This window comes from Phacochoerus africanus, chromosome 12, assembly GCF_016906955.1.
Source record: "Phacochoerus africanus isolate WHEZ1 chromosome 12, ROS_Pafr_v1, whole genome shotgun sequence".
In the NCBI taxonomy this organism is placed as follows: Eukaryota; Metazoa; Chordata; class Mammalia; order Artiodactyla; family Suidae; genus Phacochoerus; species Phacochoerus africanus.
This window is the reverse complement of record NC_062555.1, coordinates 12,029,799-12,048,811: the sequence shown is the minus strand read 5'-3', so window position 1 is coordinate 12,048,811 and position 19,013 is coordinate 12,029,799. Positions and strand designations below refer to the sequence as shown.

Below are 19,013 nucleotides of genomic sequence, written 5' to 3'. Positions count from 1 at the left end.
ACAACAGTGTGCGTAATGATGATTCGCTTTAAAGTCGGGAGTAAGACAGTAAGAGTTAGTATTAGTTAAGGTTTTATTGAAGAATCTAGCCAGCTCAGTATGATAAGAAAAATAAACACTTAAAGAATTGGAAAGACGGCATCCCCATGCTGGCTCAGCAGGTTACCAACCCAGCTAGTAGCCACGAGGATGCAGTTCAATCCCTGGCCTTGCTCAATGGGTTAAGGATCTGGCATTGCCGTTGAGTTGTGGTATAGGTCACGGACACAGCTTGGATCCCATGTTGCTGTGGCTCTAGTGTAAGCCAGCAGTTGTAGCTCCAATTCGACCCCTACCAGGGGAATTTCAATATGCCTCAGGTGCAGCCCTAAACAAAAAGAAAAAAAAAAGAATTGGAAAGAAATAATTAAATTGCCAATATCTGAAAACAAGATGATTTGGTCTTAAAGCAAGAAAATCTACAAATTACTAAATATTAGTAAGATTTCAATAGGATGAAAAGATATGGGTTCATGGAAATCAGTTGCCTTTTCTATAACATAATAACAAATAGGAAACAATTTTAAAAGGAATGCTAATCATAATAATAGCCAAAGGGAAACCTACCAGGTGACGTGTATGATGAGAACATTATTGAAAAATATTTAAAAGACCTAAATTACTGGCAAGCTGTGACATGCCCATGTAGAGGAAGATATTTGGTATCACAAAGATGTCAATGCTCTCGAATCATAAATTCAGTTCCAAGCAAAATATTACAATGTTTTATTCTACGATTGGACAAACTGCTTCTAACAAAGATAATTATAGGAGCAAAAATGATAAAAGTAAATTTGGAGAAGATAATAAGTGGCAGGGTCTTGTCCCTCCCCAAATCAAGTCGTCTTATGAAGACGAATAGCATTGTTCCTTTTGGAATATATATTGTGTCTTTATGACTTCTGGACACATGAAGCACAAACTAATGAAACTGGTAAATGTGGCTATGTTAAAATCTAAAACTTTTAATCATCAAAAACTACCATTTTGGAGTTCCCGTCATGGCGCAGTGGTTAACGAATCCGACTAGGAACCATGAGGTTGCGGGTTCGGTCCCTGCCCTTGCTCAGTGGGTTGAGGACCCGGTGTTGCCGTGAGCTGTGGTGTAGGTTGCAGACGCGGCTCGGATCCTGTGTTGCTGTGGCTCTGGTGTAGGCTGGTGGCTACAGCTCCGAATGGACCCCTAGCCTGGGAACCTCATTATGCCGCAGCAGCAGCCCTAGAAAAGACAAAAAGACAAAAAAAAACCCTACCATTTTAAGAAAACAAGGAAAAAGTATAGACTAGTAGATATTAGCAACTTAACACATATAACAAAGGGAACTTTCAAATCATATAAACCAGTGGAAGAACATATCAAAATAAATAAATAGATAATTCAGAGAAGAGGCCAGAAGTGGAAACTTAACCAATCAATATACATCAAAAAACATATGCAGCTTTATTGGTTATTAACTAAAGTTATAACATTTTATACCTGTGAGATTTGGCAAAGATTAAAAAAATCTATTATTTCAAGTGCTGATAAAGACTGAGGACTCTTACGCCACTGATGGCAAGGTGCCACCACTGTCGAAAAACAATTTGCAAATATTTAAATGAAATAAAATAATGCTTATGAGTGACTATAGCTACTTCATCAACATGATTAGACTTCTCAAAGAATGGAATGCAAATAAGCTTGCTGTAGAGTAATACATATGGTATATGCCATGTATATGAAATTTAATACCATACAGGACATTATTTTGTTACAAGTAATACAAAAATACAAAGTGTAAATTGTGGGAAATGTGGAGCTCCTGCTATGGTACAGTGGGTTAATGATCCGGCGTTGTCTCTGTGGAGGTGCAGGTTCAATCTCTGGCCTGGCGCAGTGGGTAAAAGATCTGCCATTGCCACAGCTGTGACGTAGGTTGCAGCTGCAGCTTGAATTCGATCCCTGGCCTGGGAACTTCGATATGCTGTGGGTACAGCCAAAAAAGGAAAGAAAAATAAAAAACTTGTGAATGAATATTACTAAATTCAGAAGTTCAGATGCTGTTGGTTGGGGGGAATGCGTATAGAAATTTCTTTTGGTCAGGTGGGAAATAGAAGCATAGTTTGCTGCTTTATTGTTTATTAATTTTGCGTATCTTAAATATTCCAACATAATTTTCCCAAAATATAATGATAAATCTAAAATGTATTATCTTTGTTAAGTACTCATACTTTTGCCAAAAACTGTGGCGGTAACTCTCTTCAGCCTGGAGTAACCCTTATAAAATTTGTGACTACTGTGTACCTTTGTTGTTCTAATGTGAAGACTTATCATTTGCTGTTTTCCTTGAACAAATATTTATGAAATGCCTTCCATATGTAGGGCATTATGCTAGAGTACAACAAAAACATCCCGATGACAGATGCAACTATTTGAAAATATTGAAGGACTTTTTTTAAATGAAATTCAAAAAAGATTCTGTGGCAGACACTAATTACTATAATAAATGAGGATAACTTAATACAAACATGATTTAGGCTAATAATTTGTAACTAAAAAATAGTCTAGGAGTTCCCATTGTGGTGTAGTGGTTAACACATCTGACTAGGAACCATGAGGTTGCAGGTTCGATCCCTGGCCTTGCTCAGTGGGTTAAGGGTCCGGCGTTGTCGTGAGCTGTGGTGTAGGTCACAGACGCAGCTGGGATCCCGCGTTGCTGTGGCTCTGGCATGGGCCGGCGGCTACAGCTCTGATTAGACCCCTAGCCTGGGAACTTCCATATGCCACTGGTATGGCCTTAGAAAAGACAAAAAGACAAAAATAATTTAAAAATAAAAAATAGTCTAAATATTGACATTTTAAACCTTAAAAGGAAAAAATAAATGCAGTTATACTAATAATTTTTAATTTATTAATCTAGTGCTCAAGTCTAACACTAAACAAAATTTGCAATATACAGTGGCTTTATATCCAAATAGTAACGCAAATACATTTTATGGCTACTCATTAAGTTTAGAGGAACCCCAAAAACTAAAGGACAGAGATAATGGATTATGCTTCTTAATATATGAGTCCTTATCTGTATTACACATATTATTTGGAACAGTTGCATGTAAAGAGCATTTTAACATCCATTTTTTTTCCATTACGTTCCTTTGTAAAATATGCAGTTTATTCTGTACAAATGTGTTCTCTATTCCAGGCCATATTTTCTGGCATATCAACAGGGTTAAATTATTATAGTTGACGTACAATAGAATTGCCTTGGCTTGGCCACTGCCCACAAACTTGAATACATCTTAAAGTCCTCCTTCTGGACTCTTGGGAGAACCTGGTTTATCTCACTGTGTGTCTTTTCTACTTAGTGCCCTGAACGAGACACAAAGTGAAAAAGAGGAAGAGGGAGGCAAAAAGGGCAGGCTGGTCCAGGGGAAAATCGAATATCAAACAACATTGGTATTCAAAATTAATGGTTAAGACTCCAGAGCTCATCACCCACATGTTTTAGGTTTCATTCAACAACTAGCTGTAGTTACAGACTCTATTCAGAAGTCACGCTTATGCTTTAAAGTACATAGACCATCAGTTCCATTTATACAGGGACGATATGTAGAGCTGAATCAGTTCTGAGTAATTCTGCCTACAGCCTACTTTTGCAAGTGTAGTAATTAAAATTTGTTTTCATGTAATTAAACTTCATGTAATTAAAATTTGTTTTATTGGATGATTTTCTAATCATCCGTTCCATTTTGCCTGTAAAGGCACAGACAAGACATCGCATGAATTAGAAAGTTTCTAAAAGTAGCCACCGCAGGTGAATACTTGAATTGCTGTGTATATTAAGTATTCACAATCAGTGTATTACCACCAATGTCTGACCAGTATTGTCAAATAGTACTAGTAGTTATTTAATTTATGCTATTAATTTCAGCACCTAGAGAGCAGGTAAGTACAGTTTTTCTGGGGGCATATTAATGACATGAGAACTTCTAACAAGGGAAAAGATAATTACTGAGAAAGGAGTATATCATTGGAGGATATATACATGAACAGTTCTCTCTTCTCAATAGTGAAGCATGGTAATTGTTTCGTATTTGCTAATTTAGATTACATAGTGATCCACAGGTAAAATCCTGCAGATAAAATACTGCGTTTACTTTTAAACCTTTTATGTTACTATTTAATTAAACAATGCACATATTAAGGTACCACCCTGCAGCATCTCATAAATGTAGACAGTCTATTTATCCATGCATTCATGCATTTATCGTGTATATTAATCACCTAACACGTGCGAAGCATCCAGTCATTTTCTGTTTAGATTCTCTCTGCAGTTGCAAGTTTTATCTGTGCCTCCATACTTCCTACCTGGTCTATCATTAGTAATTATTTAACAGGTTTGCGTAACAATTCCTTTGTGATTGGAGCACTGGAAGTACATGGAGACTTGGAAAAGAATCGTGACACAAGTACACTGAAGTTTATATAAAGATGATTTCTCTTTCTGGTAGACGAAAGAACGTTTAAACTGAAGTTACATCACTTGACTTACAATTACCACGACATCCGAAGGAAAGAAGCTGTGAATTGAACCTGAGGACAATTACCAGTATTAGAAATGTAGACTCTTCAAATGTCCATCTGGCGTCCCCTGATGAGAAAGGAGCAATTCACAGACTTTCCGAAGATCTCCAGTTCATGCAGGCCATCCCAGAAATTAGCTCTTTCAGCTCATTGAGTGACCCGGTACTGACTAAAAAGTGAGCAGTTTCTAATCTCCCATTTGTGAACAGATTACCTTCCTCCCGTTCCCACAGGGGCAGGGGCTGCCCACGAAACTCTGAGTTTTCCAGCCAGGGATGGGTGTCTTTTCCTCTGGGTTTCCAGAGCTCTGCCATCCCATTATAGAGGTAATGTGCGTGGCCACTGAGCCATAGAGAATCCACTCAACTCCTCCCCCAGTGTAGCCTGGTGATTAGGAGCAAAGGCTAACGACATGCCTGTGCATGTTTGCTTGTGTTTCCCCCCCCCCCGACCCCGCACCTTCCTATCTATCTATATCTATCTCTCTATTTAATCTTCAATTTATCCAACTGTTATCTATTTATCTAAATTGAATACTCTATGTGTTAGGGCTTCTAGGCACTGGAAATAGAGTAATGAATAAAAAACCAAGAAACATTTCTGTCCTCAGAAATCTTTACATGCTAGTTAATACTGGTTGACATCCTACTGGGTGATTTTAGAAAATTATTAAATTTCTTTCCTATTCCTCAGTTTTCTCAGTTGTAAAACTGAAATAATAGCTACTATTATTTTGTAGTTTGTTGGGGAGATTTAGTCAGATAATGCATATGAAGCACTTAGTCCTGATACCATAAGCCCTTGCTATTCTTACTACATGGAAAGAATTTTTCTTCTTGTGGCTCAGTGGGTCACAAACCCGACTAGGATCCATGAGGATCCAGGTTTGATCTCTGGCCTCATTCAGAGGGTTAAGGATCTGGCGTTGCTGTGAGCCGTGGTGTAGGTTGGAGATGTAGCTTGGATCCCATATAGACAAAATGCTTTTTTCTTTGTAAATGCTTAAGAAAACAAGGCAGTACTCATAGTTGTTCTTTGCACCTCTAAATTTCAGCCTGTATCATATATATTATCCTTTTTTTTAAAAAAAGGATTATTTCATTTATTTACCATAATGAGGGAATTAACTGCTGCTTGTAAATTTTCCAGACGTGACTTTTTAAAATGAAAATTAAAAGATTTTAATCTGTTCTTTGAAACCATTCAAAAACAAATTATTCATTTCTTTGTTTTCTTAACCTGTGCCTGTTGAAGGGAACTTGTTTCTGTTGACTTGAGGGCCAGCTGTGGTTAGGAACAACTTGAGCCTTTCAAAGGCACTGAGTCTGTCACGGTATTGAGTCTCTAACTCTTCCGTGAGTAACTTGTGGGCAGATCCCATCCACCTCCCACCTTTCCATGGCCTTTTTGTATATTTGGCTAAGAGAACATTTTATTCTTCCTTCTTTCAAAGAAGGGGCATTTAAGATTGCTGGATAAGCGAGTGGAGAAATGAGTTGCTGCTATAGTTACATTTAAAAACTGTGACTCTATGTACTTTTGTTCTTTGGAAATTTGGATCAAATTTGAACTATTGGAAATAGTGGATCAAGGCTGAGACTGAAGGGGAGTCCCCATCGTGGCTCAGTGGTAATGAACCTAACTAGTATCCATGAGGATGCGGATTTGATCCCTGGCCTCACACAGTGGGTTAAGGATCTGACGTTGCCCTGAGCTGTTGTGTAGGTCTCAGACACAAATCAGATTCCACATTTCTGAGGCTGTGGCATAGGCTGGCAGCTTCAGCTCTGATGCAGTCCCTAGACTGAGAACTTCCATATGCAGTGGGTGTGGCCTTAAAAAAAAAAAAAAAGACAGAAAACATTGAGACTGATGCGAGTGGAGTTGATAACATATTTGGGGCCCCTGGATGATCTTTGAAAGATTGTCTTTGCTAGTCTGTAGTAGTAACAAAAGAATACTCCTCCTGTTTAGCACTCTGGAAGAGAGAAATGTTACTGTATATTAACATATAATGTAGTAAAACAAATTACATCAATATCTTCTACGTTCAATGATTATTCTATGTTTTTTCTCCCTGAACATGCCGAAGTAGCTGGCTGCAACTTAGTGGAGTTGATTAGTAGCCTTTAAGAAGGTATCAAAGTCAAAGCAGTTAAATGGATCAGTGCTAAAAGTCCTCACCCTGATAGAGCCATTGTCTAATCTCATAGTTTGAGCATCCAGGGGGAATTCAGCTGTTACAGAAGAACTGAAACTGAATCATTAAAAGCGACAAATGACCAACTGGAGATTGAGAAAACATTAGGTAGAAAAGTCTTTGGTTGAGAAGCTGCATGGAGTATAAGATATACAACTCGTTCCACATTTTAAATGGAACTTCATAATGGACAGAAATAAAAATCATTATACAAATTAAAAAAAAGAAAAGAAAAAAAATTCACACTCCAAAAAAAAAAGAAACTTTAAGTCATTGACAGAAGAAATAGAAATAATTGTGAGAATTCAAAATTCACTCATAGTGCTCTTATTCTATGACACGATAATGTCATGGTTTTCCGTGTATTATCTAAAAGGAGTTGTAAGATACTCTGGTTTCTCTTCAGATCGTATAAATCTTTTACCTTTTAAACGGAGTTGTGAGAAACCAGAGTATAAGATGAAAAATGTAAGAGGTTTGGAAATGTTATGATCAAAGGATAGACTAGCAAGTGTTCTCCTCCTTTCTCTGTCTTTTTAACCAAACAAAATGGTGAAAACCAAGCTTCATCCTTGGGATCGAGGCCAAACTGCCTGTCAATGTGTCTCGGAGTTGAGTACGTTTTAAATCATACTTTTAAACAGAAATTTAAGCTGTTCTCTCTAAAAATCCTTGGTTCTGTATGTTAATCTCGTTATTTTGAAAACTTGACATCTTTAAACAATCGCATTCTGCCTACTGGTAATTCATGAACTCTCTCAGCCTATGTTATGTTCAAAAAGAGAGTCATTTTCTCTGTAGTACCTTACTGATGTGTGTGTAATTTAAAACAAGAACATTTTAATTTTCTTAGTTTTTCTCAGTGAAATGTTACATGCAAATGATGGAAATAATGTATAATTTTCTTGTAACTATCCATGCAGGTGCATTTTATTTGCTCACAATTTTTAATACATTAGTAATAAATGCACACTATGGAAAGAGAGATTTTTTTTTTGTCTTTTGTCTTTTTGTTGTTGTTGTTGTTGCTATTTCTTTGGCCGCTCCCGCGGCATATGGAGGTTCCCAGGCTAGGGGTCGAATCGGAGCTGTAGCCACCGGCCTACGCCACAGCCACAGCAACGCGGGATCCGAGCCGCGTCTGCAACCTACACCACAGCTCACGGCAACGCCGGATCGTTAACCCACTGAGCAAGGCCAGGGACCGAACCCGCAACCTCATGGTTCCCAGTCGGACTCGTTAACCACTGCGCCACGACGGGAACTCCGGAAAGAGAGAATGTTATGAAAAGTCATCTGTAACCCTACCACCCTTAGACAACCTTGGCATATACTTTGTTTGTATCCTTTTAGATTTTTTTTATTATTGTTATGCTAAACAAATTTATATCATTTATCTCTATCTTCTTAAAGTTGTATCTCCATATTCACAGATGAATCTACCTTTATCTAGAAAATAGGATTGTACACTACATATTTTCATTTGTTTTTAATACAAAATGTATTATGACTACTCTTCTACATTTGTACTTGCAAGTATTTGCATTATATTTCTTTGAAGATATATGATTTTTTTAACAACTTCCTTACTTTTGGACATTTATATTGTATCCCTTCTTTCCTGCTATAAAGACCACATTATTTAAAAAATCTTTCTCAAGTAGTTTAAAAATATATTTTTCTGAATTCTAAGTGGAATTGTTGGGTCCAGTGAAATACACATTTGTTGGCTTTATAAATGTGGACAAAATGCCCTACTAGAACTGGTGTCTGTATGGCCCTTTCACCAAACTCTTGCACCCTAGTGTTATAACAATTTTTTTCAAAAAACATTAAATTTGAGAGTTGAAAAATGATAGCTATGCTTGCTTTCTTTAGAAAGAGATAACATGTTACCGATATTTCTATAGGTTTTTTATTGTGCCCCAAAAGAAAGCTAGCCATTTGCAATAACAACTACCTAGTTGGACTCAGACCATTCCATTAGGTTAGTGGTAAATTCCTCTTTGTTTTCAAATATTAAAGGAGCCAGGATTGTATCTTTCGAGCATTGATATATTATTTAGTTCAGTATTACTTACTGTAGGACTTTTTGATAGTGGCTTCTAAATCGACAATAAGGATAAAATCTCAAATGAGCCCTTTTAGATCACCATCTAAAAACATAAACATTGTGTTCATAAGACTGTCAAAGGACTGCTTTTGTTGGATTTGCTCCACCAACTCATGTAGGCAATATCCCAAGCTCAAACAGCCGGCAGTTGCTTTGTAGAAGACAAACGGCATCTGTAATCACTGTGACAGGACCACAGGTTGCATATCATCACTTCCACCAAGTGATGCAAGAAAGCATAACTTGAATAATATTAACTCCATCATTGGGAGCAAAGGCGTCAATAAGGATGCTTTGAAATGAAGTTTGAAAAAAAGGCTTTAAACATTGCACAGAATTTTGCAGTGGATAGTTTTTGTGTGTGTGTGTGTGTGTTTGTTTATTTGTTTTTTGTTTGTTTTTAATTGAGAATGAATCAACTGCACAGCTCATTGACCTGGGGACGAAAACCTAATAAGCATTAATTCTCTTCTCCAAAGCCAGGAGATCAAAAAGCGAGTTTTATCTATTCTTTTATTTATACAATTAGAATATTATCTCCCTCACACTTAGGGCTACTAGAAGCAATAGTTATATCCTGGTGATGTCAGGTGGCTACTAGGAGTGAAGTGTAGCTAAGCCCTCCTCAGGAGTTGTAGCGACAGAAGAGAAGCAAGAAATGAATTTTGGTTGTTGATTGCTCCTTGGTCCAGTCTGTAGGCTGCATCCTCTAAATCGGTTCATGGACCAGTCCATTTATGATCACAAACTCCCCAATCAGTGGGTAGAGACAATACATTGTGTAAGGATTGTCTTACATGATGCTAGTGTTACTTGAACTTGAGTTCAACACCTCTGTTGGAGTTCTACTCTTTTCTTCCTCCTCATTATTCCTCCTTCATCTCGTAACTTCCAGATTCTGAATGTGTAATATGTGCCAGACTTTGTGGTGACATATTTCAAATATTACCACTAATCCTTGGACTGTTTCGTGTCAGTGATAATAAAGGTGCTGTGTTACATTGCCTTCCTTTTAGAGACGAGGAAACTGAGATTCACAGAGGTAAAGAGACTCAAAGACTTGTGGTACAACAGTATTTTTCATGTCAACTACTTTAACCTTCAATTGCTAATCTAACGAACTATAAAGTAGTAGACATTGTTTATTGAGGGCATACTATGTGACACTCTGCTAAGTGCTTTGTCTTTACAACATCCTTATGAGGCAGAAATTATTAGTCCCATGTGTTAGATGAGAAAAATATCTTTAAGAGATAGAACTATATATATATATAAATATCTTTGAGTTATTTTTATATATAAATATATTTTTATATGTAAATATATAAGTATCTTTAAGAGATAGAATTATATATACAAGCACACAGGGGTTAGCACATCAAGGAATAGACATCAGACATGGGATACCATATAACCCAAAGCCTAGAGGATTCAATGAAATAATTTTAAATGCTTCATATAGTACCCAGAGGAGAGAAAATATGAAGTTTATGTTAACTTTTTACAGTTAGCGTCTGCACTAACAATTGAACTAGGACGTCTGACTTCATCCTATGCCTAATCTCTAACTTTTGTCTTTATGAAATAAAACTGATTTACAAAGAGTTATTGATGATGAGCAAAAACTAAAAGAGGTTAATTCCCCCACTTTGAAAATGTTTTGGCGGAGAACCCATACTTGATAGTAGCCTGCTGATTGCTACATATCTTTCAAAATGTTTCATTTTTATACTTGTTAGTGTCATTAGATATCAGGCAGTTGTGAGCATTTTACATAAATATTTTTATTAATTGTTCCCATTGTACCTCTCTCTAAATTTTTTCAAGAATGATTTTCATTGGAAATTAACATCATTAGATGTGAATTTTCGGTTAACAGCTTGGCAATTGTGTTATTAGGCTCCTACTGCGAGAATGACAGAGGAGTATAACAATCAGTAACTTGTGTTTCCTGAAAGATACCTATAAGCAAACCAATCATTTGAATTCACAGTGATAGGAGCAGGGTCAAGGTATTCACAGAGGGCTCTAAGAGAAGAAAAGAGAGGCAGCCATCCAGCCCAAAGGGTTGGAATTGATTTGGGGGAGAAAATTCTTCATCATTCCAAAGCAAATATGTCAATTATTATTTTGTCTTTTAGGACCACACCTAAGGCATGTGGAGGTTCCCAGGCTAGGGGTCAAATTGGAGCTGTAGCTGCTGGCCTCCTCCATAGCAACGCCAGATCAGAGCCGTGTCTGTGACCTATACCACAGCTCGAGGCAGCGCTGGTTGCTTAGCTCACTGGGGGAGGCCAGGGATCGAACCTGTGTCCTCATGGATGCTAATCAGATTTGTTTCCTGTGAGCCCCAGTGGGAACTCCTGATATGAAATTTTAAATAGACCAAAATATGAGAATGCAAACTTTATCAATTAGAATGTAGCCTTAGCTTTGTGAACATTGTGACGTAATGTTTACTCTCGTTTTCTTTTTTTTTTCCTTTTTCTCTCAGCTAAATGGAAAAAGACGTGTTTTTCGTGCTAGAATTTTAAGGATACAATTAACACATTGGACAATCAAATTCTTATTTTTTTTCTTTCTACCTTTAAAAACATTAAGGGAATAAATTGTTCAAGCATGAACTCATAGGGCAAGATAAATACTGGAAAAAAATGCTTTGACTACAGTTCTAATAATGGTGAAATTTGTCAACTGTTCTGAGGTATTAGATATTTATTATAGAAACTAGAAAAAGTAAATCTTTGTTGTCCAAAATATCAAAATAGGTTTTAACAATGTTAATAAAAAAATTATTATGAACAGACAAGAGGTTTTTTGACTTTATCTCACATGGTTTGACTATTCTGGTTCATAATTTAAATATGTAACTCCGAAATAACTTGGGTACTTTCTCAAGTCACATTGAGTATTTTACAGCAAAAACAAAAAAAAAGATAAAATAATTCAGAAATTCTGGTAGGTACATAGTCATTTTAAATATTTAGAATCAGTCATACTTAATATATGATATAATGACAAATTATAATAGGCTTTAGTGTACAAAATGAAGATCTTTGATCAGACACTAAAATTAACTTGATAAATACATATTTTACTTATTATAGTTTTAAGGTTTTACTCATTTTAATGTCTTTATAAAAACCTAGAGCAGTCTAATTTATTACTATAAATACAGAAATTCTAGATTTTTTTTTACCATTATTTAACATTATGATTACTGTTAATGATGCTTATTCTAAGAATACAACCATAGATTCTAATTAACGTATAACATAATTTGTCAATTCGGTAGGTCAGCTATTTCAGAACACTTAATAAAATTGATAATATATCATTTTTATATAAAAGCATCTTATTTATTTTGGAATAGAGATTTCTTTTAAATGATAAAAATTATCCACCTGAAATCAATAGTCAGCATCATTATAAAAGTTGTAATACTAAAGGCATTTTCATTAAAATCAGAAATGATAAAAACATGTCCGCCATCACCTCTCTGCTGTATATATTATCTATGGTGCTGAAAAATTTGGGCCAATTAAGTAGAAGTAGAAAAAGAAAAGAAAATATAACTATATATTCAGAATTATGAATTAAATCCTCACTATTTGACTGGCAAAAGGAATATGTAATATATGGAAAGATGCTTAAAATCAATTTAAAGATTAATGTGCAAAATTAAAAAGAGATTTTCTGAAAAAAGGTTATATTTTTCAAAACCGAGTAAAGAATATTTAACTTTACTGGTAACCAAAGACGTGCATACTGAAACAATGATTAATATTTTTCTAAAATAAAAGTAGTAACAGGTAATCATAGTTTTAAGTTGAATAGAACCCAAGAAAGTGTACATTCTCAGATATCACTTGTGGGATTATAAATTAATTTTTCTAGAAGGAATTGGGTCATTTTAAGCAAAATCTTCAAAAATATTTATATTTATGGTATAACTATCATTTATAATTTCTTTAAGGAAATTCTTATATGTATCTACAACAAAAACAAAAATAGAAAAAGCAAAAGGTTTCTGCTGTAGTTGTGGAATGGCTAAATAACTTATGAATACTAAAATAACTAATATTTAATGATAATCTATGTAATAATATGGTATATGTATATGTGTGTGTTTTTGTGTATTCCCAATTTTGAGAAAAAGGAAAAAAACACACATTTAAAAGTTTTGAAAAAATCATTTAAATATTTTGACTTTTCATTTGGCAGTTGAATTATCAGTGATTTTTACTTTCCACTCATTTTTTCTTTTTCTTTTTTTATTAAAGTATAGTTGATTTACAGTGTTGTGCCAATTTCTCCTATACAGCAAAGTAACCCACACACATTCCCTTTCTTGTTATCTTCCATCATGGTCTATCCCAAGATACTGGACCTCTTTGCTGTCCATTCTAAATGTAATAGTTGGTATCTACTAACCTCAAACTCCCAGTCCATCCCACTCCCTCTCCCCTCTTCCCTCTCTCTCGGTAATGCAAGTTTGTTCTCTCTGTAAGTCTATTTCTCTTCTGTAGATGAGCTCACTCATGCCATGTTTTAGATTCCACATATAAGCAATATCATACGGCATTTGTCTTTCTCTTTCTGATTTACTTCACTTAGTATGAGAATCTCTAGTTTCATCCATGTTGCTGCAAATGGCATTATTTCACTCTTTTTTATGGCTCTTTCATGGTTCTTCTTTATTCCACTTTATATATATAGGTACCACATCTTCTTAGTCCATTTATTTGTCAATGGAAATTTAGGTTGTTTCCTTGTTTTGGCTGTTGTGAATAGCGATGCTATGAGATTTTAATTTTATGGCCACACCCATGTCATATGGGTGTTCCTGGGCCAGGGGTTGAATCCAGGCCATAACTGTGACCTGCCCTGCAGAAACACTGTATCCTTTAACCCACTGTGCCAAGCTAAGGATCAAACCCACGCCTCCACAGTGACCAGAGTTGCTGCAGTTGAATTCTTAACCCACTGTACCAAAGTAGGAACTCCCACTTATTTATTTTATAAAAGGGATTTTATTACTTTTATTAAGTACACATTTATGCTAAAATTTTCACACAATTCCCATGAATAGTCCCTTAATCTATGAAATATAATTTTGTCTATAAATTGTATTTATGTTAGATGCTAAAATCATTAATTAAAAGAAGTCTATCTTTAATTGATCCAGTGCATGACAGATCTGTTATGTGATTTAGAAAATTTCTCTTCAGTTACCCAGGCGGTCCCCTCTGCATGCTTCCAATATGCATGAATTTCGTTTAACAGTATAAATAACAATCCTCTTAGAACATAGTTGAAATATTGGTTATCATTGATATATTGACAGTAATTGTTTAAAATACAACTTTTGCTGCTGGCTCATCAGTGCACGAATTATTGGATAAATAGCCATCTCACATCATTGACCAGTCATGGCACTTGCGGTCTGATAGTGACTGGTCAGCGCACATACATTAATCAGTTCATTCATTAAGAAGCTTATGGTTGTGTAATGTCCTTATAGGTAATATACCCATGGGGCATTTTATGAGTATTACTCCTCACTCTTTGTTTATTTATTTGGTCTTTTTAAGTCTGTATCCATGGCATATGGAAGTTCCCAGGCTAGGGATCAAATCAGAGCTGCAGCTTCCAGCCTATACGGAGCATGACTATTCATAAAGGATTTCGCCAACAAAGATGAAAAGAAAGAATATATTGGGAGTGAAATTTCAGCTGAACATTTTTTTCTTGCAGAAGAAATAGCTGATCGTTGTCACTATTTGGAATATTTTATATTTGCAGCCAGAGCAGCTTAATGAAGGTGGATTAAGCATAAATGAGGACACTGGTTGTGATGAGTAGGTGAAGATGTCTGAGAGGAAGTGATGCCAAAAAAACTTGACATTAGAGGAATTCTCAGACATTTCATGACGATGAAAGTGCAAACATGAAAATGATAGGAGCAAGCTTATTCATACTTATAAAGTGGAGTGATAATTCTCAAGGCTTAGAAAATATGTTATAGGAGTTCCCGTCGTGGCGCAGTGGTTAACGAATCCGACTAGGAACCATGAGGTTGCGGGTTCGATCCCTGGCCTTGCTCAGTGGGTTAACGATCCGGCGTTGCAGTGAGCTGTGGTGTAGGTTGCAGACGCGGCTCGGATCCCGCGTTGCTGTGGCTGTGGTGTAGGCTGGTGGCTAGAGCTCCGATTCAACCCCTAGCCTGGGAACCTCCATATGCCGCGGGAGTGGCCCAAGAAATGGCAAAAACACACATACACACACACACACACACACACACACACACACAAATATGTTATAGAATAAGAAAGCCAGAAATAAAAGTTATAGACTAAGAACGCCAGCACTATTCAAGATAGTCAGTGATTTTTTACAGAGAAATGATTTTATTTTCGAAGTTTCTATTATTACAGTGTATTGAATGTTGGTTCTACTGTATTCACTTTACATTTACAGCTAAGAAGTTTTACAGTTTTGTCTCCATTTATTCCTTCTTTGATGCTCTTCTTTCTTTGTGAAGATCCAGATTTCTAACCTATATTGTTTTCCTTTTCTGTAAAAAACATCTTTTAACATTTCTTGTAAGTCAGGTCTACTGCCAGCACATTTTCTTGATTTCTGCTTGTCTAATAAGTCTTTATTTCTCCTTTACTTTTGAAGGATAATTTTTCAGAGTACAGAATTCTAGATTGGTTTTTTTTTTTTTCCCCCTCTCAACACTTTATTTCACACAATTCCAATGGTAGCTTCTGCTAGTGAGTCTTGGCTGCTATATTTGGCACTCCCTGTATTTGACTGTCTCTCCAGCCTTGAGGACAGCTGTTTTCCCTGTGTCCTTAGCTTAGGGATCCAGGGAGAATTGTTGATTTTTCAGTCAGTGCAGATTTTATTTTTCTGTTATGATGAATTCAAAACTCCAAGCTCTTTACCCGTGGAACCAGAATTGGGACGTCAAGTCTGTCTGTCTGTCTTCCCTCCTCTCCCTCCCTTCCTCACTTCCTTCCATTTTTTAGGACTGTAGCCAATGGCATATGGAAGTTCCCAGACTAAGGGTCGGATTGGAGCTGCAGTTGCCAGCCTCCACCACAGCCACAGCAACACCAGATCCAAGCCACGTCTGTGACCTGTAGCACAGCTCACAGCAATGCTGGATCCTTTAACCCACTGAGTGGGGCCAGGGATCGAACCCACATCCTCATGGATAATAGACTGTTAACCTGCTGAGCCACAAGAGTAACTCCAGAAGTTAGGTTTTTAATGTTTTGACAAAAAACTTTAAGATTGTGGAACAGTCATAATTTTTGCCATTGATTATTAAGATCACTTTACAAGGTTTTAGCTTACATTGTCACTTTTCCAATTCTGTGCTACCATGCCTATAATATGCTAAGTTTTGATTTAGAAAACATTATTCATGGTATAATAGTTGCTGCCGTTTAATACCTTGATATTAGCTTTCCATCCAGCTGAAGTGCCTGGTATTTAAGTAAATCATAGATTTATATTTTCGTCATTCTGATATTGCTTTATTGTTCTAGTGTGATCACTGCTTGCCTCTTTATAATGACAAGCCTTTCCGCCAAAGTGACCACGTTCATGCTTTTAATTGTAAACGCTGTGAATGCAACGACCATTCGAGAAGCTGTCACTACAACATCTCCGTGGACCCCTTTCCATTTGAGCACCACAGAGGGGGTGGAGGAGTTTGCGATGACTGTGAGCATAACACTACAGGTGACTAGCAAATAACACAAATAGCAAAGACAGACTTGGCCTTGAAGCCCATATATATATATATATATGCTTCTATATATAAAATTGAAAAATTGAGAAAAATTAAAATTAAAACAATGCCTATTATTTTAATTGTTATTGCTATCTTATTTAAGAAAGAACTTTCATACGATTAACTTTGAAAACCACACCACTTTGTTTCATCTTCAGAGTGTCAAATAATTAGGTAGTTATCAGAAATAACATTCTGCTCTTAGACTATATCTTTTCAGGAAAAATAATTTTTTATAAGTTCACAGTATTTGATTAAAACATGAATGTACTTTGGATAAATCAGAGTTATTGTATTACTTTGAGTACATACATCCTTAAAATAAGTTTCCTTGTGTGACCCTGATCTTCTATTATACCTTGATTCTTAGGTAGAGAGGTTTACATTCATTCAGTTTGGATGTGGACTCTTTTTAAATACAGAAAATAATTATTGAAGTCTTATACTGAAATCATCCAGCATTTTGATTACTCATTGAAAACTACTATTTTCTAAAAGGCTGATATGTTAATGCAGAAATAGTGTCTAAATTTGTGAAATATAATGGCTCAAGTCTGATAGGTTTGAAAATTTGCAACTCTGAAGCATGAATGAATGTATTAGATAATTATTGATGACCTAAAAATGTGACAAGACCTTGGCTAGGTGCTGGGGATGTAAAGATGAACAAGATAATGAATTTTCCTGTCTTTGTATGGATTATTACATGATGGTAAAAGGAACAATTAGAAAATTGTCTGATGAGTGCTAAAATAGGGTAGTATAGTAGGAGTTATCCAGGGTAGGGATTAGGGGAGTGCACAAAGTTTTCCAGTAAAAAAAATAGTTGGGCAATGGCGGAGAGGAGAAAAATGCATGACACCCTTGAAGAATTGACAACAGTGCAAATGACTGATTTTCAGAAAAGGCACAGGAAAGGAAGGCAGAGTCCAGGTATGAGGGGGGCTCTATAAACCATGATAAAGGGATTGGCTTCTATCCTAATGTTAATGAGATGCCACTCAAGGGTTTTACAGAGGAAAGGAACATGATAAGTGTGTTTTTTGAAGACCCATCTGGTTATAAAGTGGAGAATGAATTGGAGAGGGTCCACAGTGGTATTGGAACACCAATTAGTAGAATCTTGAAGTAGTCCAGATGAGAAATAATGCTGCAAGACATTTAAGGGGGTATGGACAGAGGTCAGTGGATCCACCAGATATTTAAGGTAGAAAGGGACAGCATTTTCTGAGCAAGCCATAGGCTGCAGGGAAAGGAAGGAGGAAGCGTCAAGATGTATGCCTAACATTCCCAATGGAGCAACACGCTCTGTGTTGGAACCAGCCACTGAGAGAGGAAACATAGGAGGATTAAACTTCAGGAGAAGATGGCAAGCTCTTTTCCGGACATGTACCCTGTTGTGCTTACGCAAAACCAAGAAGAAGCTCTCTTTAGGGCAGCTGGAAGTACGGTTCTGAATCTCCTTTCTCAGAGAAAGCCTTCCATGATCTTATGCTTATCACCGTTTGTAAATGTGTATTTATTCCTGTAACCGTTGAATTAAGATTCACCTCACTCACCAGGCGGTAAGAAAGCCCTGTGGAAAGGGTGCAGTGTGTATTTTGCTCAGCACTCTATTCCTCAGCACTTAGCACGGTGTTGGTAACATGGTAATCACTCAATAAATATTCATTGAAGGATAAATAAAGGAGAGATTTCTAGATTGGAGATAGAAATTTGGGAGTCATCAGCATATATAAATGAGAGTATTCTAGACATTTAGAAATCCATTTAATTTTTAATTAGTCCTTAACGAATATCCATCCTAATGTGAGTTTTTCTCTTGACTAAGTTATCTTCATCTTCTAATGTTGGGCCAATTTCAGCAGTATTTGAGCAAGCGTGCATAATATTGAAAGGAATTGATAGCTTTGAGTTTCATTTCAGTGGTCTTATATGCGACTCACATTTATCTTAGTAACTCCCTGTAGTTTAGATTGTTTTCTTATATAAAATCAAAGGGAAAATATCTGAGTAATTGTAAACAATAGGAATTGCCTCCTATTTCTAATGTGTCAAGATATTCTATTTAATAGGAAATGTACTTGGCATGGCTAAGCATACTAAATTTCTATGTTGATATTTGAAATGAAAAATAATGGCCATAAGCACTAACAGAAGCATTTGCTTTTAATCACATTAACTATAAAATAATAAATTATGTTAAGATCCGTCTTCTCTTCCACAAGATTTAGTTCTGGAAAAATATTTTACTGCTGTATGCCGATCTGCTTCCAACTGAATAGCT

The 19,013-nt window shown here is 36.2% G+C and overlaps 1 protein-coding gene across 1 annotated transcript in view; it reads left to right on the top strand.

Moving 5' to 3' along the window:
• The window catches only part of USH2A (usherin), an 811,661-nt gene that overhangs the window by 118,433 nt on the left and 674,215 nt on the right, over positions 1 to 19,013 (top strand). Inside the window, exon 9 of the mRNA XM_047754984.1 lies at positions 16,479 to 16,674. Coding sequence (XP_047610940.1) covers positions 16,479 to 16,674 — 196 coding nt within the window. The remainder of the gene's footprint in view (positions 1 to 16,478; positions 16,675 to 19,013) is intronic.